Source organism: Lutra lutra, chromosome 1 (assembly GCF_902655055.1).
Source record: "Lutra lutra chromosome 1, mLutLut1.2, whole genome shotgun sequence".
Taxonomy (NCBI): domain Eukaryota; kingdom Metazoa; phylum Chordata; class Mammalia; order Carnivora; family Mustelidae; genus Lutra; species Lutra lutra.
Window position 1 is genome coordinate 55,951,277 of NC_062278.1, and position 21,676 is coordinate 55,972,952.

General features: G+C 37.1%; 1 protein-coding gene across 17 annotated transcripts in view; it reads left to right on the forward strand.

Annotated features, from left to right (window-relative positions):
* BBX (BBX high mobility group box domain containing) overlaps positions 1-21,676 on the forward strand; it is a 274,710-nt gene that overhangs the window by 181,218 nt on the left and 71,816 nt on the right. For all 17 annotated transcript variants that reach the window (XM_047723582.1, XM_047723591.1, XM_047723575.1 and 14 more), the window contains 2 exons: positions 11,109-11,304; positions 20,574-20,641. In XM_047723582.1, the coding sequence (XP_047579538.1) occupies positions 11,109-11,304; positions 20,574-20,641 (264 nt within the window). The remainder of the gene's footprint in view (positions 1-11,108; positions 11,305-20,573; positions 20,642-21,676) is intronic.

Consider the following 21,676-nt stretch of genomic DNA (forward strand, 5'->3'; position numbering starts at 1 on the left):
GGGTTGGTTTTTATGAGTAGTTATTTATTATGAATGGGGTTTTTAAAAAAAAATTCTCTAGGATCCCAGCTTCTCCTGTCAGAATGTCCGTGGTAAAAACAACAGTCTTACGTTACTCTACAGTCATGGGAAGAAAGAGTCTTCATCTAGTTCTAACACTAAGTAACCTTGTTACAGTATCTACGTCAATCACTGGGCTTCAGCCTGGGGTTTTTTTTTTATTGTTTGTTTTTTTTTAAATGTTCTTAGAATGAGGAAATTGGGCAAAAAGTTACATCTCTTTCAGTTCTAACATTTTTTATTTTGTAATAAATACAGTTATTAAGAGATGCACTTTGATTTATTTCTGTTTTGTAGGTAGTGCAGCATGAATATCTAAAACCAGTGAAGGAATGAATGGCAGTGAAACATGATGTGTTAGGATATGTGCACGCATGTGCAGAAGGCAGAAGCACTCCCTGCAGGAAAGCTCTTCAGAGGGGGGACTTGGATCAGTTCTGACAGCAGGGGCTGAATTCCTTCAAAAATTGTCCACCAGTCTGTTTTTGAATTACTCTGAAATGAATGGGAGTTCATAATGCTTTTAAAACGTATTGTGTAATGGATTTAGCAAGTGAAGGAAAAGCAAAGCAATAGCGTTGTGGTTAAACTTGAAAGAAGTAATTCTCACATTGTTCCTTCAGTATCATAACTTGCAAACAGTCTTGATTCATGAAAACCCCTGCCACCCAAACATTTGGTAAAGTTCTATGAAAAGAACCAGCAGGGGACAAAAATACAGAGTTTCAAGTGACACATTTTATTAGACATCTCAGTGTGTGGAAAAATAGTTCTTTTAATTGCTTTGGTTTTATTGAGTTGTTTAACAGGCTAACATGTAACATAAAAATTTCTTATGCAGTGTTAAAGGATATTTGAATCCAGAGTATATGATTAGCCTAGTTGTTATGTAATTAATGATCACATAAGACTTTGTGAGTTGGCTGTTATTAAAGGTAGGATTTTGACTATGTAATGGTATCTGGAAATTAAAAAAAAAAAAATGTTAAAGATAATATTTATTTGAGAGAGCCAGCTAGAGAGAGCACAAGCATGGGGGAGAGGAAAAGGGAGAGAGAGAGGCACTTCCCATTGAGCTGGGGGCCTTACATGGGGCTCCATTCCCGGACCCCAGGATCACGATCAGAGCTGAAGGCAGACACTTAGTGGACTGAGCAAGCCAGGTCCCCTGGCTATCTGGAAAATTTAAAATCAATTCCAGTAACCTACATGATTTTAAATGTTTCAGTAGATTTCAGCTAGCGTAATAGTAATTAACAGCATTTTCCCATTAAATAGCCTTAGATTTTTCTTATAGTCCTATGCTTATGTGATAAACAATTACCTGAAACCTCATAGGGAACCACATTAGCTTCCTATAATTAAACACTTGAGTTCAGTTTTGAATTGCTGTTTTTTGATAACACACAGCCTGTCCCAAGTACATTGTTTGCCTTTTCTTAAATACTGCTAATTTACAAACCCAATAGGTGGCCACTTTTAAGAAGAGGAAGTATTATTTTCATACAGGAAATCTCTTACTAATTACTTAATTAAGCTCGCAGTATTTGCCAATGTGGCGCCCGGAATGAAGTCTGTTCAGGTGGCCTCCGAAATCCTGGGTACGTGGGGGCGGGTCTTCCACCCTGCAGCCTGCCTTCTTTACAGTTGCTGTTAGGAAATGCTGTCTCATTTCTAGTCCGGTGTGGAGGGTTCAGCCACTTTCAAAATCATGATATAATTGGTTTCTAGTCATAAGTGATACTGACTTATTCAATGTGTTTACTACATGGTTTCGAAATTAAGGTGCAGGCCATTGTGCTGGTGCTTTTTGTATTAATACTGCAGTCTTCATTGCAACGTCAGTTTTAGCAACCAAAAGCTTAGTTGAGGGGCACCTGGGTGGCTCTGTGGGTTAAGCCTCTGCCTTCGGCTCAGGTAATGGTCTCAGGGTCCTAGGATCAAGCCCCACATCGGGCTCTTTACTCAGTGGAAAGTCTGCTTCCCCCTCCCTCTCTGCCTACTTGTGATCTCTCTCTCTCTGTCAAATAAATAAATAAAATCTTAAAAAAAAAAAAAAAAGTTTAGTTGACGGACTTCAGTGTACCATGTCTGTGGTGGTTGCTAATGATGAATGAGGTCTCGGCTCTGCAAGGTTCTCCCACCCAGGCAGTCTTTTTTTTTTTTTTCTTTTTTTTTTTTTTTAAACTTCTGTAACGTTTTCATTTCAAACACCAGATTTTAATTATGTTCTCTATAGGAATAAGACATATTCTTCTTTCAGGATAGTTTTTTGTGTGAATGTGAATACTTAAAACAGATATTTTCTTAAAAGAAGTGAGTAATCAGTAATACAGCCTGGAAGGGTTTATTATTTTAACCTGTTAAAACTTTCTGTGATGCTTTTCTTGCTCCTCATTATCTTTTAGTGCATTTGGTGAGCGCAAACAGCCATTCTGGGATTTGTTTTCAGTTTCTTGAATTATTGCCCAGTACTCATTTGCATTGTGGCGGGGGGACGGGGAGGTTGAATGAGGGTTTCATGCTGTCTGATGAATCTCATTAGAGCAATAACTGGTTTAAGTAATGTAAAAAATACCATCTTAAGGCTATAATGTGGGTCATTTTCTTAAATTCAGTGATGCGTGTGATGGTGCAGGGTTGTGGATGTTCCCAGGCTCTGACTTCTGACTGTGGGACTGCAGGGTAGGAGATGCAGGAGCAACCTAACTTTTCCCTTTAATGTCGTACGTTCTCACTCTTACAAATACAGGAACACAAATCTTCATTTTTGCCTAGGATATTGCTGGAACCTTCCACTTGTCATTTAAACTACTGATCAGAATTAATCAGTTTACAGTCAGTTTAGAAGATCACCTATCTAGTCTTTCAGGAAGAGTAGAGTAGGTGCCAAGGAGAGGAGAAGATCTGGAAAGTCAAACAGTTTTGAATGACTTTATAATACCCCCTCCCTTCTTTTTTGTAGGATGAGAGGCATAAGGCAGAATGCATGTATTTATTGATTGATTGGTTCATTCCAATCTTGATGTTTTACAGAAGCACAGACACATAAAGTCAGTTACGATTGTCCCCTTTCTTCAGAGCGGGGATTTAATAAGGCTCTTTGGAGTCGGTATCTTGACCATTTTGGCACTGGAATACTGTTGCCTCTTTGATTCTAGCATTCTTTTACTGTGTGATTCTCACTTGGATGCCTGCAAGGTAAGAGGTTTAAGTAATTATGTTAAAAATGGTAGCAATAAAATGTCACAGGTCTAATGGGAAAGGTCTACTTGTGCTGGGGTGGGTGTTAGTGGGGATATTTCAGAAAAGGCTTTATGGAGTTGAAAGAACCTTCCTGGGTGTCATTAGAGGATTCAGAGAGGAAGCAGGGATAAGAGCAGATGTGAGATAATAAGAACAATTTCAGGAACAAGAAAGTTTGTTTTACCCTGAGCCTAGGATATGTGTAGGACACTAATAGGAAATGATGTAAAACAAAAATCATGAGACCATGCTGACAAGTTTGAAGGTTCATTTGTATGGAATAAAACCGCTACGGAATTACATGCAATAAAAATAACCTAAGGTAACTATAATAGCCTTTTGTATCTGTTGCCATTAGTACCCTAGGAAAGATACTCATCACCACAAAACTCTATGGAGTTTTAGTGATTAATTCTTTCTTTGTATTTCTTAAAGATATAACTGAACTATTTATTCCTTTGCTTTGGCTTTATTAGAAATGGATTCTTCTCCAAAGAAGGAAGACTCTTGTATTCTCATATATTATAACTCTAGGGAATTTTTGTTTCCCGTCACACATATCATACTTTCCAGTGTCTGTGTTCTTACAGGACGATGCCTTGGCATCGTGCACACCCCTAAACTAGAGTAGCACCTCATTTTTCCAGCATCCTTGAAGAACTGCTGTTACACATAAGTGATTTCCAGGTAGATGAAACTTGGCTGTTCCCTTAAACATTTTATTTTGTATATTTATCCTGAAACTTTACTTAAATTTTTGTTTATATACTTCCTTACTTTAAGCATTTGGATTGCCTTTTGAATGTTTTTGAAGATTTCAAACCATTGTTTCCAAACAATAATTATTTTATAATTTGTGATTTGGCGAGACAGTTAAGATATAGTCACATTTTTCTCTGTACCGTAAATGATTCTTTTTTTTTTTTAGATTTTATTTATTTATTTGACAGAGATCACAAGTAGACAGAGAGGCAGGCAGAGAGAGAGAGGGAAGCAGGCTCCCTGCTGAGCAGAGAGCCCGATGCGGGACTCGATCCCAGGACCCTGAGATCATGACCTGAGCCGAAGGCAGCGGCTTAACCCACTGAGCCACCCAGGCGCCCCCGTAAATGATTCTTAAATCTTCTTTTGGATTTCCTCTTTGCTTTTCCATGAGTCAGTCTTTTGGGTCCACCTTCAGCTGTTAGTTGACGTTGCCGTCCTCTGTCAGCCACTCTTGGCTACATCTAATGACATGACTTACTCTATATGGGATTTTCTGAGTATGACTTACTAGGTGCCCCACTACTTTGAGGGGATGTGGACAGTAAAACCAAAGACTCCATGGTTCATTGGGAGGTCTTGTTTTTGAGACCTTTTCCGGTCCTATGTTCCAGATATCAGGACTTTCTTACTGCATTTATTTTATTTTTTTTTTTTAAAGAATTTATTTGTTTATTCGAGAGAGAGGGAGTGTGTGAGCCTGAATGGGAGGGGCAGAGGGAGGAAGGTGAGAGAGAATCCTCAAGCAGACTCTTGCTGACCTCAGAGCCTTTCCGAGGCTCAGTTTCACGACTCTGAGATCACGACCTGAGCTGAAATCGAGAGCTAATGCTTAACTGACTGAGCCATCCAGGTGCCCCTTTCTGACTGTATTTAAAAAAATATTTAAATGTTTATTTTTGAGATGGTAATAGTTTTTGAATATTGCTGTATTCTGCCCAGGGTTCTTTTATAAATATTTCTAGCTCATTCAGTCCTCAGAATAATCCCAGGAGGTAGATTTTTTCTTCCCCCACGACAACTGAAGATGAAGACACTGAGGACACTGAGGCCCAGAACAGTGCAGTGACTTTATCCAAGGAAGCAAGTTAATAGTAGTAGAGTTTGAGTTCTCGGGCTTGGCTTTCCCCCTTCTCAGACCTTTCTGAGTTCCCATCTCTGTAGAGTGTCCGTCAGGATGCCCGCCCTGCCCTCATAGGGTTGAGTAAGATGCAGTTAAGCCAGCGCATATATAGGCAAGCCTTCCACCAAGCTTAAAACGCTCTACCAGTGGCAGTTTTTGTCATTTTCCCGATGAGCAAACTGAAATTTGTTTGTATTTGATCCTTCTCTACCAAGTGATTAGTTATTTTTACTAGGACCTGTTAACACAGTGAAGGGCTACTGAAATGCAAAACCCAAACCCCAGAACCAACAAAGCCGGTTATATCGTTTGCCTAACTTGGCAGATACTCCAGTGTGATTGATAGCCTCTCATGAGAGACGTTCAGCCGAATGAGTGAACTACTTGATTTCAGAAACACCAGTCCAGTTAGCTAGTAAACACTGACATTTAAATGTTCAAATCAAATAAGATTATAAGGACTTTATAAGGAAGCCATAGCTTATGATGAAAAACAGATCCCACAGGGAGTGATACATGGAGAATTTAAACTGAGTCTCTTAAAACTCATTTTGGTGTTAGTTTAGGTATTATTTTTGGATTGATTGAGGGACCTAATACACCAGTATCCTATAGGTTGCTACTGTAATAAATCTTGATTAGTTTAGACTTGGTTATCATTCAAGGGATATAGATAAAAATTACCTTTTGCATTGTTTGAAAAATTATAAATTCATGCTCTAAATTATTTTGTAAGGAGAAAGTATGAAATTTTAAGGAAAATACTAAACCTTAGCGAACACACTTTTTTAAAAAGAAAACTTACACATTTTACAATTCAAATTAGTTGACATGTGAATTTATTAATACATTTTCAGAAATGCAGATAATGTTTTTTTTCCCCCAGATCCATATCTACTTTTCCCCAAGGTAACAAAATTACATTTTAAAGGAAATTCTAAAATTTGATTTTTTTTATTAGTGCTAATTAAACTGACTTTTCTCCTGGTTTACCTAAATTGGGGAGTAAAATTGTCCTTTTAAAAAAATTTATATATGAGAATGAACTATTGTTGCCCTGGTGATCCTTACAGCCAATTTAGGTAATCTTATCTACAGCCAACTCAGTTTTTTCTTTATAACTTTTCTATAGTGAAACCAAACAATTTCCTGGCTGCTTATTCAAGTCACTTTTTTTTTTTTTTAAAGATTTTATTTATTTATTTGTCAGAGAGAGCGAGGGAGAGAGAGCGAGCACAGGCAGACAGAATGGCAGGCAGAGGCAGTGGGAGAAGCAGGCTCCCCGACGAGCAAGGAGCCCGATGCGGGACTCGATCCCAGGACGCTGGGATCATGACCTGAGCCGAAGGCAGCTGCTTAACCAACTGAGCCACCCAGGCGTCCCTCAAGTCACTTTTTGAAGTATATAATTTTTACTAGATTAGCTTTTAGCATGCAAGTCATGCAGGTTCATGTATAGCTTAAAATATTTTTGTTCTGTCAAAACCATAAACTGAATTCCATGTTCTGTCACATAATACAGTCTAATTTTCTGCCCATTAGAAGTATCTAGTAAAAATAATTCAGATCAGAGAGTGCTATCGAGTTTTATTATCTAAATGAACGGTTTTAGGCTTAAAGCTCCTCAAACTAAGAAAGTACAGATTAGTGACACTTGTCAAGCCTTGCCCTCTCCTCTTCCCACCCTTGTATAATGTGATTTCTGCTGCCCATGTGAAGAGGTACAGCTGTCTCAAAATTTATTATGTAAGGGGTCACTTACACCCCTACAGAGTTACAACATAAAAAATGTGCTGTATCTGTTTTTTAAAAATCAGATACTTTTTCTATATTCTCTCCTCGTGGTTCTGGTAGGTTGTGTTTTGTTTGTTTTTAATCATGGTGGCATTTCACATATCTGTGCCAGAGTCAGCTGTCTTTATTTGTATAGACATTTCCAGTGTTCCTTACTCCTGGACGTCACCAGGCTTGCCATTCTCTTTTCACTATGTTGAGAAAATCTAGATCATAATAATAGCTAGAAATATTACTGGATTTTAGATGCCCCCCCCCCCTTAAAAACAAGTTATTGGAGAATAGTTAATATATTTTTCATTAACATTAAAGTGCTTTTTAAGGTCAGGTTTTCATTCTTATAAAGGATCCAGAATGGTATTTAATGTTGAGACCCAGTTTTTAAAAGATTAACATAAATGGAGTATTGTTTTTGGGTATATAATAATGTCACTGTCATATATGAGGTAGATAAAATACCATGACAGAGTGTGTATTTAAACCATTACTGAATAACGGTGACTTACTATTATTGCTAATAAAGTGTTAGGGTGGTTGGGAGTTGGAAATTTTGAAGAAAAAAAATGGAAACCATCAGGTGAATTTTTATTTTAATGGAAGATTTTTGAAAATTTAGCAGTATTTTTTAGCAAGAGGTTATTTATCTACAAGATTGGACCAATAGCCCATGATTGATATTTCTGGATAAAAACAGGCTCCCCTCTCGCTCACAGCATGAAGAGCCCTGCCCTAGAGATCCAGATGGATGGGGCCATCTCTTTGGCCCTTTAAATTCTGTAATGATGGATTTTAGTCCACATAGTTGACCAGAATGCTAACGGTTTTACTCAGCTATTTGCTTCATGCTATATACTGTCATTCTTCATTTCTCCCTTACTCAGCCTTCTCTGTAATCCTTTTCCTAATAACCTCATCACAACAAATGATTAAGCTTTTCTGTTGTTTCTTATAGTTGAATCAGAGCAAGTGATTGATGAGGTGTCCAGTTCTAAGGACAGAGAGACATCCTCATACCCTGAGGCTCTTTCTGCCTCCGCCTTCACTTGGTGTTCAAGAGTGTCTTACGTGAATTTATGACATCTCCATGGAAGCTTTAAATTCCTAAAGGACAAGGACTGTGTGTTACTCTTTTCTCTCTCTCCCACATTCTTAATGCTTTTGCTCAGTATATTTCTGATTGAGCTAATGAATGTTGTCTTGTTATTGCTCATTTACATTAAGTTTAAGGATCTGAGAGATTAATATTGTAATCCAGTTACAGAGTATTGACCTTCCTAGTGAATTCTCAGCTCTCATTTTCTATAAAACCCCACATCCTCCCGGCCATTTTCTCGACTTCTGTTCTTCAACCCGTAGGGAGCTTCCCTCTTTTACAGATTCTTTGGAAAACCATCTTTTGTGCCTGAACTAGGTGAAGGCTGATGAACCATGCATAAAAAAAAGAATGTTGGTGTGAGTAATTGTGGATTGTAAACAGTTGAAAGGCAGAGACTTTAATTCATGCTCTTAACTGGTGTCTGTCATCTAATCCAGCATCTTTCACAACCAGGACTTCTTGAAAAATTCCAAATTTTAAAAAATTTCTCATGACAAATGTGTTAATTTGTTTGAAAGTCTTTCGTCATTTTATGGAGCGGTGTCCTTTGTCCAGATGACTGTTCATCTGACAAACCAGCCCGTGTGCTTTTTCTTGGGACACAAGAATGATGCCTGTGTCTGTTCCTCCATTTTCACCTCACCCTACCATTTGTCACTTTCCACCTTCAGACAGGAGGCGAGGCCATTTGTCCGCTTCAGCTCTGTGTGTAAATCCCCCATACAGGTGAATGCACTAGAGCAGGGAGTCTCTTATATCATATTTGATGCCTCTAGAGTTATTCTGCTATGTGATGGTAAATTCTAGTTTGGCTCTGGCCTTGAATCCTTAATTTAATTATTTTTGTAAGAAAAGTGGAACTGTGTTTTTCATTATTTTGTGCTTACCTTCCTTATACATGTACCCATGTAGCAACATGCAGAGGTACAGCTTTTAGGTGTTTTTATTTTTGTTTTGTGGTTTTTTAAAGCTTATTCAGAAAACTTGGGTTAAGGTGCTTCCTGGGTGGCTCAGTGGGTTAAGCCTCTGCCTTCAGCTCAGGTCCTGATCTCAGGGTCCTGGGATCGAGCCCGGCAGTGGGCTCTCTGCTCAGCAGGGAGCCTGCCTCACCACCCCCACCCCGCCCTGCCGCCTACCTTTCTCCTACTTGTGATCTACCTCTGTCTCTCTCTCCCTCTCTCTGTCAAATCAATCAATCAATAAATCTTTAAAAAGAAAAAACTTGAGTTAAGATAATTTGGGGATAATTCTAAACCATTGTTTATTAACACTTGCATTATATTACCTACAGTACAGTTTTCATTTACATGATTTAAAGTGGAAAAAATGCAAAGTTTATTTGGATTATATACACTTTGTTATACCAAGGATAAAAGAATCTTTTTTCCTCTTGCATAAATAAAAAGCTGTTTGGAATGTATACTAAATTAGTTTACACATAGAGCAAGCATTTTAAAGGGCAAGCTTATGGGATTGAAACAATTGTATTGATAAAGTTTTCAGCAGGTAGCAATATGGAATATTTGAATACATGGAAAATAAATTTTTATTAGATTAGATAGCTTTTGGCAATGTATAATGAATAGCAATAAATATATTTCACTTAGTTTTATTACAATAAAAGGGGAAGGAAGCAGCAGAGTTGGCAGAAAGAGTTAAATAAGAAAGTCACAAAAATAAAGGGAAAAGGAGGCAATTGTCAGTGAAGGTTGAAACCTCCAAGTTAAAGACGTTAGGTTTGTGATGGATTAATTGGAACATCACACGTCACAGCTCTCAGCGTGTTCACATTTGTAGTTGCACGTGGTTATTACAAAATCCTGGGATGTTGGTGCTTCCCAGATACTTAGTTTTTTACAAACTGAAGGTTTATGGCAATGCTGTGTCAAGCAAGTCTGTTGGCACCTTTTTTTCCAACAGCATTTGCTTGCTTCTTGTCTCTGGGTCACTTTTGGGTAATTCTTACTACATTTCCAACTTTTCAATTATTGAATTTGTTATGGTGATCTGTGTTCAGTGATTTCGGCTTGCTGAGAGCTCAGCTGGTGGTTAGCATTATTTAACAATAAAGAATTTATAATTAAGATATTTTATTGTTTTTTTTTTTAAGATAGAGTGCTGTTGCACACTGAATAGGCTGTAGTATAATGTAAACGTAACATTTATATACACTGGGAAACCAAGAAATCTGTTTCACTGGCTTTATTGTGACACTCATTTTATTGCGGTGGTCTGTAAGCAAACCCACAGTATCTCTGAGGTGTGTGTGTGCTCTTTCCTCCACATGGTCCAGCATCCTCAACTAAAGAGTCATAAAACAGTTTTTCCTACCTTGTTCCCCTTCTCACCACTCATCTTAGCTTGTTGACCCCAGAGCTGATTATGCGGCTTTGTTAAGTTTGCCTGCACTTGCCTCACTGGTACTTCAAAGAACAGATTGTATTTTTTGGCATCCTTACCAGGTTAAACAGTGAGCAGAATCTGGTTACTGGTTCTGGTATTGACTCACAGTTTGTAATGTGCCCCTGAGGCCCACATTGAGTTGGGTGCCAAATGGTGCATCTCAGTTTACAATAACCCTACACATTTTTCCCAGTTTATGGAAGCTATGATTAAGGCCCAGAAAGGTTATATTCTCCATCTTTGGTCACTCTAGCCCTAAGTTGAGGTGTTAAGAGTTTGAATTCTGCTCTTTCTGTCTTCAAAGCCCTTGCTCTTTCCCGTACCAATAACTCCCTCTCTTCCATGGTAAGACCTCTTTTTGTATACTTAAAAAAATACATGGGTCAAAAGATACAAACGTGTTGCCTCTGGACCCATCTTCCACAAATGAGTTTTCTAGTGGTTAGTCCATGTCCTGTCTCTAAACGCTGGGCTGAGATTATCATTCTTCTTTACGTAAAGCCATGGTAGTTATTGGAAGTATTTTTTTCATTCATTATTTAATGGTAGCGGGGTGAGATACGAAGACTATTAGAAGTTTTTCAGTTTGTATATTAATTAAAATCTGTTATCTGTTCTTTACAGTATAAAGATGCATTTATGAAAGCAAATCCTGGCTACAAATGGTGTCCTACCACAAACAAGCCTGTGAAATCCCCAACACCCACTGTCAATCCACGAAAGAAACTATGGGCCTTCCCATCTGACTCTTCGAGAGATTTGCCAAGCCCCAAGAAAGCAAAGACTGAAGAAATGCCTCAGCTAAACTTTGGAATGGCTGGTGAGTTAAGACAGTATTTTACTTAATCTGTTTTAAGGACAAGGCAATACATTTAGGTACTATTTTTCAATAAATTATATACATATGTAATATATACATAGTGAGAGAAAAGCAAAATTTATAGCTAGTGTGAAACAGTGCAAAGATATAGCATATCTGAAAGCTTTGGAACACAGCACACATAGAATGTGTATGTCTGATTAAAGGAAGTATGAACCAAGTAGTAGAGTCATTATACATATATATGAATTTCTGAAATTGACATTATGGAAGGGCAGACCAGAGATTAATTGTTCAGGGAATTTTAAAATGTAAGAAAGTAGCTTACACATATGAACACACTATTAAGCTACCCCAGTAAGTATCTAAGTTATTGTGAGTACTTAAAAAGCCATAATTATGTTGATCATCTGAGGATTTGAAGCATCTAGGGCAAGAATATGAACAGTTCCATTACAAATCTGAGATGGATCTGACAGCTGTTTCATAGAAGGAATTCCCATCCACCCCCATTCCTGTATGAGCCAGGCATATTAAAAGTTCCAGATGGTGCCATTTGTTATGGGACCTTTAATACTCTTTGGGTGGTAAGGAATGCTAAAGCGTTTATTACCATGAAATAAAGTACTTATATTCATTCTGCAAATGGCTCTCTATTCCTGGCTATTGCAGTGCAGTAGTCAAGAGAGAAATTTTCCAGGATAAAATTTCCAGGATGAGTTAAATGGTTCCTATTTCATTATTTATTATAAACAAATTTTCTTCAAACCATTTGCAGTATGTAGAGCCTGGGAAAGGAGGTTGAGCAATATTGTGATAACACTTTTTTGTTTTTTAATCCAATTTTATTGAGAAATAATTGACCTACATTGTTGTATAAATTTAGGACTTACAGACTGTTGGTTTGATTTATATATATTGTGAAATGATTATAATAGCTTCAGCTAACATCTGTCTCCTCATATATATACAATAAAAAGAAAGGGAAAAAAGGAAAAAAAATTTCTCCTTGTGATGAGAACTTTTAGAATTAATTCTCTTAACTTTCCTGTTTGTCATACAGCAGTGTCAGCTATAGGCATTATGTTGTACATTATATCCCTACTACTTATTTATCCTGTAAGTAGTCGTTTGTGACCACCTTTCCTCCAGTTCTTTCTCCTTCCACCCTGTCTCTGCCTCTGATAATCACAAGTCTGATTTCTTTTTTTTTTTTTAATATTTCTTTTTTTTAAAAGGTTCCACATATAAGTAAAATCATATAGCATTTGTTCTTTCTCTGATTTCAGTTAGCATAATGTCTTCAGAGTACATCCTTTTTGTCACCAGTGGGAGGATTTCCTCATTTTTTTGTGGCTGAATAATATCTCACTGTGTGTGTGTGTGTGTGTGTGTGTGTGTGTGTGTGTGTGTGAGAGAGATATCATGTCTTTTTTATCCATTTATTTTTTTTAAAGATTTTTATTTATTTGACATACAGAGAGAGCGAGAACAAGCAGGGGGAGCAGCAGAGGGAGGAGAAGCAGGCTCCCCACTGAGCAAGCAAGCCCAGCGCAGGGCTTGATCCCAGGATTCTGGGATCATGACCTGAGCCGAAGGCAAATGCTTAACCAACTGAGCCACCCAGGCACCATTTTTTTATCCATTTATACGTCAGTGTTTACAGGCTGTTTCCATGCACACATGAAATATTTTCTAGGATAAACCATATGTTTAGGCCAGAAAATGAGCAACAAATTCCAGAAGACTAAACTACCAATTATCTTCTGACCACAGTGGCATGAAACTAGAAATTAAAAACAAGAGGAAAACTGAAGTTTTCGAAAACACAGAAAAATTAAACCGCACTCTATAGAACAACCAATGGATCAAAAAGAAATTAAAGGAGAAGTAAAAAGTTTCTTGGGATAAGAAAATGGAAACCTAATATATCAGAATTTGTGGGATGCAGCAAAAGCAGTTCTAAGAGGGAAGTTGATAGCAACAAGTCCTACATTAAGAAGCAAAAATATCACAAAGAAATAACCTAACTCTATGCCTTAAGAAACTAGAAAAAGAACAGAGCTGCAGTTAGTGGAAGGGAAATAGTAAAGATTCCATTAGAAAATAAATGCAATAGAGAATAGAAAAACAAGAGAAAATGTTAACCAAACTAAGATAGTTCGTTCTTGGAAAAGATAAATAAAATCAACAAACCTTTAGCCATACTAACCATAGAAAAAAGATGAAGGACCCAAATCTATCATACTACAAATGAAAAAGGAGACATTACAACTGATACCAGAAAAATACATAGGATCATAAGAGGCTACTATGAACAACTATATGCCAACAAACTGGACAACTGGGAGAAATTATTAGAAACATGCAACTTAATAACATCAAATCAGTAAAAAATAGAAAACCTTCATAAACCAGTTATTAAGGTAAGTAAGGCAATTGAATTAGTAACCAAAAATTTCCCAGTGAAGATAAGCCCAGGACCAGATGGCTTAACTGGTAATTTTTACCAAACATTTAAAGAAGAATTAACACTAGTTCTCAAACTCTTATAGAAGTATCAGAGAACAGGGAGCACTCCCAAACTCATTTTACATGCCAGCATTATTTTGATATCAAAACCAGGAAGGGAGCGCCTGGGTGACTCAGTGGGTTAAAGCCTCTGCCTTCGGCTCAGGTCGTGATCCCAGGGTCCTGGGATCGAGCCCCACATCGGGCTCTCTGCTCAGCAGGGAGCCTGCTTCCTCCTCTCTCTCTGACTGCCTCTCTGCCTACTTGTAATCTGTGTCTGTCAAATAAATAAATAAAATCTTTAAATAAAAAAATAAAAACCAGGAAGGGACACTACTAGAAAGAAAAGTCCAATATCCCTGATGAATATAGATTGAGAAATTCTCAGTGAAATACTAGCAGACTGAATTCAGCAGCACATTAAAAGGATCATTCACCATGATCAAGTGGGGATTCGGGGATGGTTCAACTCATATAAATAAATCAGTGTGATATATTACATTAATAGAATAAAAAGAATCATACAGTCCTCTGAGTAGATGCAGAAAAAGCATTTGACAAAATCCAATATCCATTTGTGATAAACACTCTTAACAAATTAGGAACAGAAGAAACATACCTCAACATAATACAGGCCATATATAACAAGCCCACAGCTAACATCATATCTAATGGTGAAAGGCAGAAAGCTTTTCCTCTTAATATCAGGAATAAGATAAGGGTGTCACCACTCTCACCATTCTTATTCATACATGATATTATAAGTCCTAGCAGAGCAATAGGGAAGAAAAATAAATAAAAGAAAAAAAATCAGAAATGAAAAGAAGAAATAAAATTATATGTTCGTATATGTATTTTGTTTGTTTGTATATGAGATGACTTTTTATTTGGAAAATCCTATAGACTTAACCAAGAAACTATTGGATCTAATCAGTGAATTCCATAAAGTTGCAGGGTACAAGATTAACAGAGAAAAATCAGTATCATTTCTATACACTAACAACAGATTTTCTAAAAAAGAACTAAATCGTTCCCATTTACAATAGCATCAAAACAATGAAGATAGTAATAAATTTCACTAAGGAGGTAAAATTCCTTTGAAAACTGTAAGACACTGAAGAAGGAAATTTTTTTTTTTTTAAGATTTTATTAATTTATTTGACAGAGAGAGATCACAAGTAGATGGAGAGGCAGGCAGAGAGAGAGAGAGAGGGAAGCAGGATCTCTGCAGAGCAGAGAACCCGATGTGGAACTCGATCCCAGGACCCTGAGATCATGACCTGAGCCAAAGGCAGCGGCTTAACCCACTGAGCCACCCAGGCGCCCTGAAGAAGGAAATTTAAAAAGACACAAATAAGTGGGAAGAAATCCTGTGTGCCTGGAAGAATTAAAATTGTTAATACTACCAAAAGCCGTCTATAGACTGAATGCAGTCCCTATCAAGATTCTAATCACGGTTTTTACAGAAGTAGAAAAAACACTCCTGAATTTGTATGGAACCACAGAAGACCCTGAATAGCCAAGGAAATCCTGAGAAAGAAGAACAAAGCAGGTTGCCTCATACTTTCTGATTTTAAGCTATACTATAAAGCTATAGTCATTAAGACAGTATGGTACTGGCATACAAAACAGATAGACCAATGAAACAGAATCGAGAACCTGTAAATAACCCCAAACATACACAGTCCAACAATTCAATAAATTCTTGGAAAAAAAAAGATTGTCTTCAATAAATGGTGCTGCGATAATTGGATATGCACATGTAAAAAACAAAACAAAACTGGACCCATATCTTAAGCCATAAAAAATTAACATGAAGTGGATTAAAGACTTAAATGTGACACCTAAGACCATGAAAGTCCTAGAAGAAAAGCGGAATAAAGCTCTTTGACATAAATTTTGGTAATGGGTTTTTGTTGTTGTTGTTGTTGTTATGACATCTAAACCACAAGCAACAAAATAAAAGGTGAACAGGTGAGAGACTGCATTGCAAAGCTTCTATATGGCAAAAGCAAGCATCAGGAGAGTGAAAAGACAACCTACAGAATGGGTAAAAATATGTTCTAACCACATATCTGAAAGAAGTTAATACCCCAAATCTGTAAGGAACTTCTACAACTCAATGGTATAACAAAAATAAAAACACCCAAGTAAATAGTCGGCAGAGTCTCTGAATAGACATTTCTCCAGAGATATACAAAAGGCCAACCAAGCACATGAAAAGATGCTCAACATTACTAGTCATTAGGAAAATGCAAATTAAAACCATTATGAGATAATACCACTCACCTGTTAGAATGAACATCATCAGAAAGACAAGCAATAGCAGGCGCTGATGAGAATATGGAGAAAAGGGAGCCCTGTGCGCTGATGCTTGTAAATCGGTACAGCCATGAGGGGAACACAGTATGGAGGATCCTCACAAGTTAAAAACAGAGCTCAAAAATCAGTGTGTGATTTATAATGTAACAAAGTATGTGGTGTTGTCATAAATAAATGCTAAGAAATGCAGTCTGATATAATGGCAGCATTCTGAGGAAACAGTCTTTAGGTGACTGCTTTGTAGGTGTCTGTAGTAGAATTCTAGGTAAAGCAGAGACATTGGGTAAGATGGTTCCTGGATCACACGGGCCTGAGGATCCCTCCACCCCACCCGAAATGATGCTCCTACATACCCCAGAAGAATCAAAACAGAGCTCTGTCCTTGTTTGGCTGTCATTGTACAATTTTCACTTCACCTTGGTGAACTCTCTAGACTTTCCAAATTATATCATTTGAAGTGTTTTATGGTATAACATTTTATCATTGGGACCATAAAAGAGTATATGGATGATGGGCTGCCAACCAAATTCCTTCGATTACCATTTGTCTTCCATGCCTTTTTCTCCCAGTTCTAAATCAATATCAGTAGGTGTTTTTCATACAATAGCTCTTCACAAACCAATCATAATTGTAGATAAAGCTATGAAAGCTTTGACAGCTATGAAAGATGTCTGTTTTTAGCACAATTTTTGACAGTTTATTAATCTACCTTTTGTACCTACAAATTAAAATTTTAAGAACTAGACATCAACCAAGATACTTAATAGGTCAGCTTTATAGAAACAATGTTCTTTAAAGTAAAATAAAGAAGGAAAACACCTTGAGTTTGTCTCATTATGTGAGGCTCTATGACATGGTAATCCCACAGTTAGGTCTTTGTTAAGCTAGTGTATAGTGGATAATATTGTTGTGAAATTTCCAGTTGTGCCTCTTGCGGAACAATGAAAGCAAATGGGTTTGCCTTTAATTAAAACATGGTGCTTACTGCAGAGGAAACAGTCAACAAAACAAAAAGGCAACCCATGGAATGGGAGAAGATATTTGCAAATGACACTACAGATAAAGGGCTGATATCCAAGATCTGTAAAGAACTTCTCAAACTCAGAACTCAACAAATAAGTCAAAAAATGGGCAGAAGACATGAACAGACACCAAAGAAGACATACAATGAGAAAAGAGAATCAAAGAAGACATATAGATGGCTAACAGAGACATGAAAAAATGTTCATCATCATTAACCATCCTGGGAATTAAAATCAAAACCACATTGAGATCCCACCTTACACCAGTTAGAATGGCAAAGATTAACAAGACAGGAAAAAACAAATGTTGAGGAGGATGTTGGAAAAAGGGGAACCCTCAATACTGTTGGTAGGAATACAAATTGATAATAGCCACTCTGGAAAACAGTGTGGAAGTTCCTCAAAAATTTAAAAATAGAGCTACCCTATGACCCAGCAATTGCACTACTGGGTATTTACCCCAAAGATACCAATGTAACAAAAGAAGGGCCACATGCAGCACAGTGTTCATACTGCAGCAGGATCCACAATAGCCAAACTGTGGAAAGAGTTGATATGTTCAGCAGATGGATGAATAAAGAAGTTGTGGTCCGTATGTCCAATGGAATATTACTCAGCCATCAGAAGGCATGAATACCCAACTTTTGCATCAACAGGGATGGGACTGGAGGAAATTATGCTAAGTGAAATAAGTCAAGCAGAGAAAGTCAATTATCATATGGTTTCACATACTTGTGGAACATAAGGAATAGCACGGAGGACATTAGGAGAAGGAAGGGAAAATGAAGGGGGTGGAAATCAGGAGGTGATGAGTCATGAGAGACTATGGACTCCAGGAACCAAACAGGTTTTAGAGGAGAGGGGCGTGGAGGGATGGGTTAGTCTGGTGATGGGTATTAAAGAGGGAACTGTTGCATAGAGCCCTGAGTGTTATATGCAAACAATGAATCATGGAACACTACATCAATGTTGTACTTACTACATACTAATCACTTACCTACTAATGATGTACTGTATGGTGACTAACAATTAAAAAACAAAAAAACATGGTGCTTAGTTGTTTGAATCTAGGGGAGTCCTCCTAGGGCCTTTATAGGACAGTGTAAGCTTTTCCTCAACATGGAATCTTTTGTTTTTCTAGTAGTCCTTGTGACATGACATTATGCTGTTTTGAATAATGCCAAATTAAATGTATGATTTCCAAGGAGAGAAAGTTGTATAGAATTTAGTTTAGTACAGGTCTTGGTAAAGAGAACGCAAAGCATGCTATATGCATATTTTTGATATTTCTAGGTAACATTGTGCAAGTATGAATTCAAAGGATGATGGTTACTTTTTGGTCTGTGTTTTACTGTCTATACAGCAAACTTTTGCAAAATCACATTGATACATAACAAATAATCACATTGATAAATGTCATGTAAGCATGTTCCTATTTTACTTTAAAATTTGAACCAACACATTTTTATTTCTATTAGAAACCAACATCCAGTCCTCCTGATCTCTAGAATGACAGCAGTAAAATTTAGCTACCCAAAGAACCAAACTAAAATTTTTACTTCCTGCTAAATTCATTTGCCCCTGATTTTAATTTTAAATAGATTTAAGTGTCTATTTTAAAAAACACAGTAGTTCTTAAACTTCACATTTAATTAAAGACGGAATTTTTAAAACAAAAACAAAGAGCCTTGCTTCATCACAACAACCAGAGTTGCCGTGTATTCCATATATGGCATCTTTCTGTGGGGCTACTTTACAACATGGAGCTGTTTCTTGACCACCTGATCTTTGGGTGATCTGTGTTCCCCTCTAATAACCTCTTCTTTCCCTTTCTTTCTTTTTTTCTTTTCCTTTGTTTTCTTTCTTTCCTTTCCTTCTTTCTTTTTTTTTTTTTTTAAGATTTTATTTATTTATTTGAGAGAGAGAGGCATTGAGAGAGAGCATGAGCGAGGAGAAGGTCAGAGGGAGAAGCAGACTCCCCGTGGAGCTGGGAGCCCGATGCGGGACTCGATCCCGGGACTCGGGGATCATAATATGAGCCAAAAGCAGTCGTCCAACCAACTGAGCCACCCAAGCGTCCCACCTTTCCTTCTTTCTTAACAACTTCAGATTGTTTTTTCAATTAAAAAAAAAAAAAATTTGTATGTAAGATGTGATCAGAGTGGCTTCATGAGTTGACAGATCTTGTCCAAAGATATACCTAAGGTCCTATCTTTAAATAAAAAAGAGAAAACCCCTCCATGACTTCAGGTAACAGTATTCCTGATTCTCACTTTAAATTGAGGAGAGATTCCTAAAAATAAAAATGCATTTATGTATGATCTATATGCGCAAGGACAGGCAGTGAGTTAGGCACTGCCATGTATGTTATTTCAGTGCAGATCTGAAATTTAATTTGCTTAATACAACCTTAAGGAATATAGGTTTCTTATTTTCTCTAATACTTGTTTAATCATAACCCTGGGTTGTAGATTTACCGCTTTGCTGTTTTTATTTTCTCTCTTTGTTTCTGTTGATTGTTGAAGGAATAAAAACAAAGGCCTTTGGTAATATAAAAAGGATTCACTTCAAATCCAAAAAGTATTTTGGGGAAGCACCTCACTATACCCCTAAGATTGAAAATATCAAAAATACATCACTCTCTAATTATAAATTTGTTTTTGAAAGTTTTAAAGATTATTTGAACAAAGCCCCTGAGATTTTGGAAGACTCCTTTTATAATTTTTTTTTTTTTAAATAAAGTTTCTCATATAGCCTGGTACTTTTTATCAGCCCTAATTTTACATGGTAGAAATAACAATTTGCGAATAACAAACTCAAACTTCTTAGACATCAAGCATAAGTACTCTTTGTTTAAAAAGAAAAAAATTCCATTGAAACCACCCTCCCCCTAATTCAGTAAAGCAAGAAGCATCACATTAGGAGATAATTCATATTATAAATAGCTGTGTTATCAAAGAAAGTGTTATTTGAAACGGTGAGACAATAGGCTCACAAAAGTATGAGTACTTAAGCACGTATATGCAAGATTATTGCTATAATGAAGAGTTTTGAAAGGTTTCTTTCTTTCTTTTCTTTTTCTTTTTTTTTTTTTTAAGATTTATTTATTTATTTATTTGGCAGCGAGATCACAAGTAGGCAGAGAGGAAGGCAGAGAGAGAGGGGGAAGCAGGTTCTCCGCTCAGCGGAGAGCCCCATGTGGGGCTCAATCCCAGGACCCTGGGATCATGACCTGAGCCGAAGGCAGAGGCTTTAACCCACTGAGCCACCCAGGCGCCCCTTGAAAGGTTTCTATAACAGGTTCTATATGGTTCTATTGTATTTTGAGTCTTTGTTAGTATTCCTTTTTGACCCTGTGTGGATATATGTACTTTATGCCTATAAATCGATGATTTATTTGTTTTTGACTTTTAGATCCTACTCAAATGGGAGGCCTGAGCATGCTGCTTTTAGCTGGAGAACATGCTCTTGGAACACCAGAGGTAAGCTGGTCCTCATTCCTGCCCACTGTGCTCACACTGAGGCTTGAAAACACAGACATTTGTATTTTCATGCTCTTAGTTCTATAGTTTTACTGTTTACAGCTCATAAGCAAACTTTACCTTTCTTTTTGTTTGTTTTGGTCAAGATCTGTATGTGCTTTGTATTGTGCCTTGAGTAGAGCAGAAGTGGTGTAAATAAACCCAAGAGGACGCAAATTAAGAGATCAGGTGCAGATTTTTGTGGTTTTGTGAACCTAAGAGAAAGAAATGGAATGTACAGATAATTAGCATATGCCACTATTGTGTCATGGGTCTGTAGGTGGGTCCTCTGATTCATTCCCTCTATTCATAATGTATCCTGCTTTTGTGATGTTCTCTTAGAGACTTTTGCTAGTGAAAAGATGAGAGTTTAACTGTCAAGTCTTTCTGGTACCTGAATAAATCCAAACTCTTGTTTTTGAAACATGGCATTCCAAGATTGTTTTATTCTTTAAAATGGAAAATGAAAAGGACCCAGGCCCTCATGACCTTGGTTTTATGAGATCTCTTCTTCTTTGTGGTTATTGGGCTGCTTTTTACAAAACATTTTTAGGTATGGTTTGATGGGTAGGTCATAGCAGTTAACCATGCATATTTTGCATTTGTGGAATTTCTCTCTTTTCCAGACCTATTTAACAGAGGCCAGACAAATTAACCTGAGGTCACTCTATTTTACCACGCTCAGGTACTTGAGAATGAGACTTTTGAGTCCCAACCAGAGCCACTATTTATGGCCAAAATAGCAGTCAGCTCAATTCTACTTTTTTTTGAAGTTAGGAATATGCCCTACAGAGTACAGTTGACTCTTAATTCAAATAGGGATTTTCAAGATACCATGTAAGATATTTCTATCACAGAGGCCATTATTATCTATAGTTTACATTTGGGATCCATAGTAGTTGACCATATATTTAACATAATTATTTTGATTCCATTTAGTTCGGTGTAGCAAAAGAATGTGTGTAAACTGGTGTACTGGTGGTTGTTTACATTATA